Raw genomic sequence first — 9,834 nt, forward strand, 5'->3', positions numbered from 1 at the left:
ACTAATTATTCTCTCATAATGGATAATTCAACCAAACCGAAAAACCCTGATACAGGAGAGAAGCCATTTCTTTGTATTACCTGTGGTAAATCATTCCCTTGTAATAGTAAATTAATAAGACATAGACGTACACATACAGGAGAAAAGCCTTACCAGTGCAATACCTGTGGTAAATTATTCTCTGAAGCCAGTCACTTAAAAACACACAAACATATTCATACAGGTGAAAAACCATATCATTGCAATATCTGTGGTAAATCATTTTCTGAAAACAGTCATTTGACTAGGCACAAACGTATACATACTGGGGAAAAACCATATGACTGTGATATTTGTGGAAAATCTTTCTTTTGTTGTAGTGACTTGAATAAACACAAACGCATTCATACAGGTGAGAAGCTATATCATTGTACCATCTGTGGTAAATCATTTTCTGACAATAATCACTTGACTAGGCACAGACGTATTCATACTGGGGAGAAACCACATGAGTGTGACATCTGTGGTAAATTATTTTCTGAATCTGATCAAATGAAATCACACAAACGTATTCATACAGGTGAGAAGCCATATCATTGTGATACCTGTGGTAAATCATTCTCTTCTAATAGTCCCTTGACTAGACACAAATGTATTCATACTGGGGAAAACCATATGTCTGTGATACCTGTGGTAAATCATTTTCTGGAAATAACCCATTAACTAGTCACAAGCACATTCATACAGGTGAGAAAACATTTCATTGTGATATCTGTGGAAAATCATTCTCTTGTAATGGTAACTTGAATTTTCACAGACGTATTCATACTGAAGAAAAACCACATCAGTGTGATATCTGTGGTAAATCATTCTCTGAAATTAGAACCTTAACTAAACACAGGCATGTTCATACAGGAGAGAGACCACATCACTGTGATATTTATTGTAACTCATTCTCTGAAAGGGGTGACTTAATTAGTCACAAACATATTCATACAGGTGAGAAACCATATTGTGATATTTGTGGTAAATCATTTTCTGCAAATAGCAATTTAACTGCATTTGGACTTTGAGGAATTTGTTAATAAAGAGTGTCACCATTTTGTGTTTGTTTTTTTACTCTATATCTAGACACTGTCCCCTTTCTACCTTAAACCTCTCAACTGGTCCAAAGTCACACCCCTTCAATACTACTTTCCTCCCTCCCAGTTATGGGCTATTTTGTATTGCAAGGTGCTTGGAGACCCTGTTGGTTTTGTTGTCACATAAAAATCACTGGTGCCTGTACCACATGAAAAGTTATACTAGAGGTGTCACATAAAAACCACAGATAATGGTGCGACTTGTGAAGCGCTGGTGACGGTACGACAGACAAAGAAGCACAGATGAGGGTGTCACATTAGAAGGACTGGTGTTGGTGATACGTAAAATGCATGGATAACGGGCTCACATTATAAGCACAGGTACTAATGTCAGCTCAGCAGCACTGGTTGTGGTGTCACACGCCAGGTGAAATGCTTAGCTGTATTTCATCTGCCGTTACGTTCTGAGTTCAAATTCCGCTGAGGTCGACCTTCGCCTTTCATCCTTTCGGGGTCGATAAATAAAGCACCAGTTATACGCACTGGGGTCGATGTAATCGACTTAATCCCTTTGTCTGTCCTTGTTTGTCCCCTCTATGTTTAGCCCCTTGTAGGGCAATAAAGAAATAAGAAACGTTAGCACGCCGGGCGAAATGCTGTCTTTACGTTCTGAGTTCAAATTCCGCCGAGGTCGACTTTGCCTTTCATCCTTTCGGAGTCGATAAATAAAGTACCAGTTACATACTGGGGTCGATGTAATCGACTTAATCCCTTTGTCTGTCTTTGTTTGTCCCCTCTATGTTTAGCCCCTTTTCATTTCTTTATTTTTTAACGGTGGTTTGGAAATGGGGAGGGCGGAAGTCTTGGCTGCTTCGGAATCTTTTCAAATTGACTTCGTCCAAATTTGTATTTTAGCGCCAAAGGAAAAATTTCACGGAACAACTCCAGTTGATTTCAAACCATCTCTGCTACAAAGGTGCATATGGAATGCTGCGTCACCTGTTGGATATTCGTAGGGTGATCAGCTCTTCCGATGACGAAGTGGAGGGCGTGACAGTGCCCCCGTGACCCTACGGAAACTCAACAGGAAGAACGATTACGAAACGGGGGAGAGGAGGAGTAATCATTAAATGAGAGTGAAAGGTGGAGGAAGGGAAACGACCGGGAAGGAGGGAATGTGACGTCACGAAAGCAACAGAAATGCCACGAGATATAGTCGCGTAAGGAAGTGAATGGGTAAAAGACGGAATCTTCATTACGTAGTCTGCGAGGAGGTCAGCTTGTCTGCTCGAAATGGTGGCAGAGTGGAATATATGAGTAAACTTCGTTAAAATAATCTGATGATATTTTTTTCAAAAAAATTGAAAGTGAATTTGTTGACGGAATGAAACATCGAAAAAACACTGGAACGAATCCAAACCAGTCAGTGAGAGCCATCTGTTGGAGAATTGAAGAAATACAATCATGTAAAGGGAAATAACTTCTACAACACTTAAACCAAGCACCAAATTAAATTATTAGTTAGGGGCCGTTAATTACCGGGCACTGACTTGCAGTTTATGTCCGAATGCGGTAAGTTGGGCTGGCGATGTCCCTTCGGACCCCAGCAAAAAGTTATTTATTTAAATGATTTATATCTGATGACTTTTATTGTCAACAATTTATGTATGTACGTAGAAATTTCCAGTCACATGGATGTGATGGTATGAAATATGATCCATGGGGTCCAACTGGATCCCATTGGCCCTTTTTTTCTGTTCTTTTTTCGGGTATTCTGATGAACTAAAGGTCAATTTTCTTCGTATTTTCTCTCACTCTTACTTCCTGTTTCTGTTGTGCATGTAATTCAAAGGGTCAGCCTTGTCACACTGAATATCCCCGAGAACTACGTTAAGGGTACGCGTGTCTGTGGAGTGCTCAGCCACTAAATTTCTTGTTCTGTGTCATGCACTCACACATATATACAAGATTAAACAAATATTACTTCATGGATAGTGCGGAAATCCGCAAAAATAAAAGGGGTCCCTCGGGACCCCAATGGCCTCTTATGTGTGATTTATGAGAGATTTGGCTGTTGTTTCCAGCACATCGCAAGACCACCCTCCTTGTTTTTTTCTCACCCAAATATGTACTAATGGTTTTCAATATTTTCCCTCATAAACACATTTATGTGACGGAGGTAAAGATCACAGACCCCATCCTCTTTGGGGTTTTTTTTTTTTTTTTTTTACGGGAACACACTATATCGAGGACGGAAATTCCGATTCCGAATTGGCAAAAAAAATCCGCATTTCAAAATTTAAATTCCCCACTCCCGAAAATTTTGAAAGGCAGATATTTTTGCAGATTCGAAGTCTCCGCCCTCGATATAGTGTGTTCCTGTAAAATGAAGAAGAAAAACAAAAAAAAAATCGCAAAGGATTTGAATAAAAATTCCATGATCTTACCTCCGCCCATTTATGCTATAAAAAAAGGAAAATTTGAAAATGTATGATTTTTTTTTTTAACCCCACTTCCTGTTCCCAATTTTTGTTCATATAATTCTAAGATATTGGAGAGTCTGAGAGGATTATCGCTGGGATTTATCCAGAATGGTTTTCGTAAGAGATCTGTAAAATCTGATTTATTTTGGTAGCATAATTTTCTATTTCTATGTCGTTTCTATTACTATGTTCATTTTATCTTACTGCTTCTTTTCCTATTTCAGAATATCACGACATGTTGATGTGAAAGAAATGCCTTCATTCAAATGTGCATTTGATATTTTTACCAACTAAAGGAAGACAATATATTTATAAGTAGCATTCATCGATAGATCGACCTCTTTATATAAATATTCTCTCATAATGAATAGTTTAACTAAACCAGAAAACCCTGAGACAAGTGAGAAACCATATTCTTGTGATGTCTGCGGTAACTCGTTCTCTCGAAGGAGTTACTTGACTTGTCATATACGTACACATACAGGAGAGAAGCCATATCGTTGTGATATCTGTGGTAAGCCATTCTCACACAGGACTGCCTTAACCAAACACAAACGGACACATACAGGGGAGAGGCCATATCATTGTGATATCTGTGGTAAATCATTCACTGAAAATGGTTGCTTGACTAAACACAAACGCATTCATACAGGAGAGAAGCCATATCATTGTGATGTCTGTGATAAATCATTCTCTCGTAATAGTCATTTGACTAAACACAAGCGTATTCATAGAGGAGAGAGACCATATCATTGTGATGTCTGTGGTGAATCATTTTCGGAAAGCAGTCACTTGACTCGGCACATGCGTATTCATACAGGTGAGAAGCCATATCACTGTGAGATCTGTGGTAAATCATTCTCTATAAGCAGTAACTTAATTAAACACCATCGCATTCATACAGGTGAGAAGCCATATCATTGTGAAATCTGTGGTAAATCATTCGCTATAAATAGTCATTTGACTAGTCACAAACGCATTCATACTGGGGAAAAACCATTTCACTGTGATACCTGTGGTAAATCATTTTCTGAAAATAGCACTTTAACCAATCACAAACGTGTTCATACAGGTGAGAAACCATATCACTGTGATTTCTGTGGTAAATCATTCTCTTGTAACAGTCACTTGTCTAGTCACAAATGTGTTCATACTGGAGTAAACCCATATCAGTATGATATCTGCGATAAATCATTCTCTCAAATTAATCCCTTGAATAATCACAAAACTACACATACAGGAGAGAAGCCATATTGTTGTGATATCTGTGATAAATCATTCTCTGAAAATAGTAATTTGGCTAAACACAAATGCTTTCAAAATGGGGAAAAACGATATCACTGTGATATATGTGATAAATCATTCACTGCAAACAGTCGGTTGACTAAACACAAGCGAGTTCATACAGGAGAGAAGCCATATCATTGTGATATCTGTGGTAAATCATTTTCTGAAGGTGGTAACTTGAAAAGGCACAAATATATTCATACAGGTGAGAGGCCATATTGCGATAAATCATTCACTGAAAATGGTGATGTAACTAAGCGCAAATGTTTTCTTACAGGCAAGAAAACTTATAGCTGTGGAATATGCGGCAGATCATTCTCTGAAAATGATAATTTTACTGAACACAAATGCTTTCATACTGGGGAAAAAGTATACGATTGTGATACCTGTGGTAAATCATTTTCTAATGCCAGTTACTTGAAAAGGCACAGACGTATTCATACAGGTGAGAAGCCATATCATTGTGATATTTGTGGTAAATCATTCTCTGAAAATAGTAATTTTTCTAAACACAAACGCATTCATACTGGGGAAAGACCGTATCACTGTGATATCTGTGGTAAATCATTCTCTGAAAGAGGTGAGTTGAATAAACACAAGCGTATTCATACAGGAGAGAAACCATATCATTGCGATATCTGTGGTAGATCATTTTCTGATGCCGGTAACTTGAAAAGGCACAAGCTTATTCATACAGGTGAGAAGCCATATCTTTGCAATGTCTGTGGTAAATCATTCACTAAAAATGGTGATTTTACTAAACACAAATGCATTCATACTAGCGAAAAACGATATGACTGTGATACCTGTGGTAAATCATTTTCTAATTCCAGTTACTTGAAAAGGCATAAACGAATTCACACAGGAGAGAAGCCATATCATTGTGATATCTGTGGTAAATCATTCTCCGAAAACAGTAATTTTACAAAACACAAACGCATTCATACCGGGGAAAGACCACATGAATGTGATACCTGTGGCAAATCATTCTCTGAAAGAGGTGAGTTAATTAAACATAAGCGCATTCATACAGGTGAAAAACCATATCATTGTGACACCTGTGGTAAATCATTCTCTCAAAAAAGTCACTTAAATACACATCTGAGTATTCACACACAAGTATAACTGTATCAGTTTTAAAATTTATTACGACAACAGTTATGACCATTTTGTCTGTTAAAAGACGGTTTTTTTCCCTCTTCAAATTTGACGTTGTCAACTTCAATTAAATCAGTGTCAACATGAAATTCATCAACTTCAATATCGTATATATATATATATGTAAATTTATAAGCTCAGTGATGACTTTAATTGCTGAAGATGGTTGTGCTGGATTTTTGAGGAGTTTGTTTTGAGAGAATAAAGAAATAGGAATAACGAATAAAAGATTAAATTGTTGATTTTGTCTGCGTTTTCATCATTGTTGTCATCGTCATCATTCTCATCCTTTAGCAATATTTTTTTATATGCTGGCATGTGTGGGACAGTGTGACACGAGCTGGCAAGCTTGAATGTTGACACCAGGTTCCAATCTAATTTGGCTGAGTTTCTTTGGATGTATTCCCTCCTAATTCTATCCACCCATCCAAGTGATAAGAAGAAAAAGAAAATTCTTTAATACACCTTTAATGATTCATTACAATTGTTTCTGTACCATTTCCATTTGCAACACTGCACAAAAATTTACGTAATGTTTGCAGTTCTAAACAGAGCTGCACTTCGTCAGAGGTGTGCTGTCACATTCTACGTCTTCCAGACCTTGTTTTTTGGTTTATATCGGGAGGAAACAAAGAAAAAAAAAATTAATAAAAGTGTAGTTCTTGGATGAGTAAGTGACAGGGGTAGAGATTATGTTTGGAGATGATAATCAAATGGAAGGATACAATCAGATAACAGCTGATTTCATGATTTTGTTCACGAAGCTACTTTATGGTGTGTATCTTAACATTTACTGTACATATTTTAATATGATTTTATATGCTTTAAATGGTTTTCTAGTGATTTTACGATTCCAATATTTGTGGCGGACAGATGTAAAGTTGAGTAAAATGACTTGATTGTTTTTCATCTATTTGAAAATCAACGTAAGTCGAAATGACTTCAGCCGAGGTGTGCTTGTATATATATATATACATAAATGCATATATATATATATATATACACACTATGTATGACTTTATGTTGTGTATATGATCTATTCTTTTGAATGTATGGATAACTGAAAGGACAAATCCGTATTTGCTTTAGTTAGTACGTGAGTGCACTTTATCGTATATACATATCGACTTCAAACCTCATACGTGGCTAAACAATTTTATTTTTGTCCTTGTGCCCGAAGGAAGATACGTGATATGCATAGTGATTTATGAAGTTGCCTTCACGTAGCCCTATGTGGTTCTTCATTTCGGTTATGTTATCATCTACCATTACTGTAACTTCAGCTTCATATTTGACGCATTTAATCATGCATCCTTGGTTGAGTGGACACGTTCCTGGGTCTCGACAGTTACACCTGGGAGTAGGCCCTTAGTGATGTTTGCGTGTAATGATGCTCTTTATATTGGGGGCAGCAGCCATATGATAATATGATAATTTTACTGAGATACAAAGATATTAACAATGAAGCTACATTCCTCGCTAAAATCGACGATAGATTAGAATGTTTAGTAAAACGGAATCTTTTATTACTTTCAGAGACCATAAACCAAATTTTCGTAATAAAACACTTGTAGATTGTCAAACGCAGTGAGCACTGAAATTAGGTTGATAGGCCCCACCAGACAAAGAAAAAACACTTGGGAATGTGAATGTCAAAATTAGAGAGACCACTAGGCTACAACAATGGGATAATTGTGTTACTGTAATAGACTGGTTTAAGAACATTAAGAATAAGCATAAAACTAGATTTATTCAGTTCAATATTATAGATTTTTATTCTTCTATATCGAGATCACTGCTTAATGAAGAGTTTATCAGATAATATATATATGTAATATATGTATATATATATAAAATTAAACAATAGGGTAAAAAATTGGATATTAATTAATATCAATTTAACACCAGGGAACAAGCACATTAAAATAATCAGGAAGATTCAGAAAATATATCTGAGATCTCAAAGGATTATTGTATATGCATATATAAAAATATATATACAGGAGGCCACTAGGTGGACTGCTAATGTGCTAGAAGAAGATCACATATATGTATGTATGTATATAAATATATATAGAAGGTGGAGGCGCGTGGCCAAGTGGTTAGGGTGTCAGCATCATGATCGCAAGATTGTGGTTTCGATTCCTGGACCGGGCGACGCGTTGTGTTCTTGAGCAAAACACTTCATTTCACGTTGCTCCAGTCCACTCAGCTGGCAAAAATGAGTAACGCTAAGATGGACCGGCGTCCCGTCCAGCTGGGGAACACATACGCCATTGAAACTGGGAAACCGGGCCCATGAGCCTGGCTAGGCTTTAAAAGGGCGCATTTATTTATTTCATATATATATAGAAACATTGATCATAGAACAAACATCAAATTCAAGCCAACGGCTATAAAGCCGTTGGCTTGAATTATATAAATATAACACCACACCTTAAACATTTGATCATATATAAATATTACCATGGTTCTTAAACATATAAAAATATACATATACAAAAAACACAGAAGGTAAAAATACATATATTAAATACATTTAATAGAAAAAATGTACATGTGAATGGGTATAAAATAATCCAACTTACACAGAATAGAAATGATACCAGGAGTTAAACGAGTGGAGTTTTCTGAGTCCAACAACTGTTTCTGGGGTTTGGTGGTCCTGAATAACGATAGTTACTTGGATCCATTATCGGATAACACTGCCTCCGTCTTCAGGGGAGAATTCTACATTTGAGGTATTGACATGTTTAAACTCCATCCTGTCAACACCTTAAATGTAAAATTCTCCCCTGAAGACGGAGTTAGTGTTATCCAATGAACGAATCCAAGTAACTATCATTATTCCAGATCACAAATCCCCCAGAAACAGCTGTTAGGCTCGTAAAACTCTACCCATTTAACTACTGATATCATATATATTCTGTAAGTTGGACTAGTTTAAATCCATTCATGCATACATTTTTTTCTAGGTCCAGGAAGACTTGGGATGAGGTGGTGAGGCACAACCTTCGAACATTGGGCCTCACCGAGGCGATGATTTCTGACCGAGACCTTTGGAAATATGCTGTGTGTGAGAAGACCCGGCAAGCCAAGTGAGACCTAAATCCAAGGCCTCTACCAGAGGTGTAGCCAGCCCACTTATGCGTACCTTCCTTCATTGGACGCTAAATTCCGCTTGCGAAGATCAAATATGTAGGTATATACTTGTGTTTACAAAGTGACTAACAAATGCCTCATAACCACATTTTCATCTCACTCTTTTACTCCATCTACAACTCTGTCTCCTTCTTTCAGTTTGTATTTTTCACTTTTCTGTCTGTCTATTTGTCTTTGTTATTTATTTAATATTTCTGGTAATCTGTAGACAGCCTTAGCTTCTTGATGACGAGATCCAAAGATCCCACTTTTTGAATCTAGACACATTTTGTATTGTTCATTATTCAAATCATGTGAACAGAATTTTGGGTGGTAAATGTGTATCAGTGACAAATCAGGGGCCCGAATTGCTGTCATGTTAGACCTGAGGCATAGTTCATAGAAATCTATGTCCTCTTTGCCCCATCCTTCAATTTTTGTGTCATACCCACCCACTTCCAGAAAGTCTTTTTTATAGATGGACACCATACCAAAACTGAAATATCTCCAAAAGCCGTCATCTTTGCCAAATAAATAATGGTTCTTCTTACAATTGGGTTTGTAGCAAATAGATTCAGGATCAAACTGGCTGAAATAAATCGGAAAATACACTTGCTTGCCATATATCGTGTTCACTCGTACTCGATGTAAAAATGTCTCTGTGATGGCCATATCGATATCAATAAAAAGGAGAAGGGAGTCAT

General features: G+C 36.9%; 2 protein-coding genes across 2 annotated transcripts; both read left to right on the forward strand.

Annotated features, from left to right (window-relative positions):
* Positions 1 to 359: 359 nt before the first annotated feature.
* LOC128251390 (zinc finger and SCAN domain-containing protein 22-like) lies at positions 360 to 3,838 on the forward strand (the record flags this gene model as incomplete). The annotated part of the gene is made up of 4 exons (XM_052978248.1): positions 360 to 559; positions 814 to 978; positions 3,610 to 3,661; positions 3,769 to 3,838. Coding segments are annotated over 4 exons (487 nt in total), but the record flags the coding sequence as incomplete, so codon positions are not given.
* On the forward strand, positions 2,076 to 6,229 carry LOC106883239 (zinc finger protein 850). Its single transcript, XM_014934171.2, has 2 exons — positions 2,076 to 2,633; positions 3,769 to 6,229. Exon 2 carries the CDS (start codon positions 3,908 to 3,910, stop codon positions 5,954 to 5,956), a length of 2,049 nt encoding a protein of 682 aa, XP_014789657.1. The 5' UTR covers positions 2,076 to 2,633; positions 3,769 to 3,907; the 3' UTR covers positions 5,957 to 6,229.
* The last annotated feature ends 3,605 nt before the right edge of the window (positions 6,230 to 9,834 follow it).

The sequence above is a fragment of the Octopus bimaculoides genome, unplaced genomic scaffold (assembly GCF_001194135.2).
Source record: "Octopus bimaculoides isolate UCB-OBI-ISO-001 unplaced genomic scaffold, ASM119413v2 Scaffold_278951, whole genome shotgun sequence".
NCBI lineage: Eukaryota > Metazoa > Mollusca > Cephalopoda > Octopoda > Octopodidae > Octopus > Octopus bimaculoides.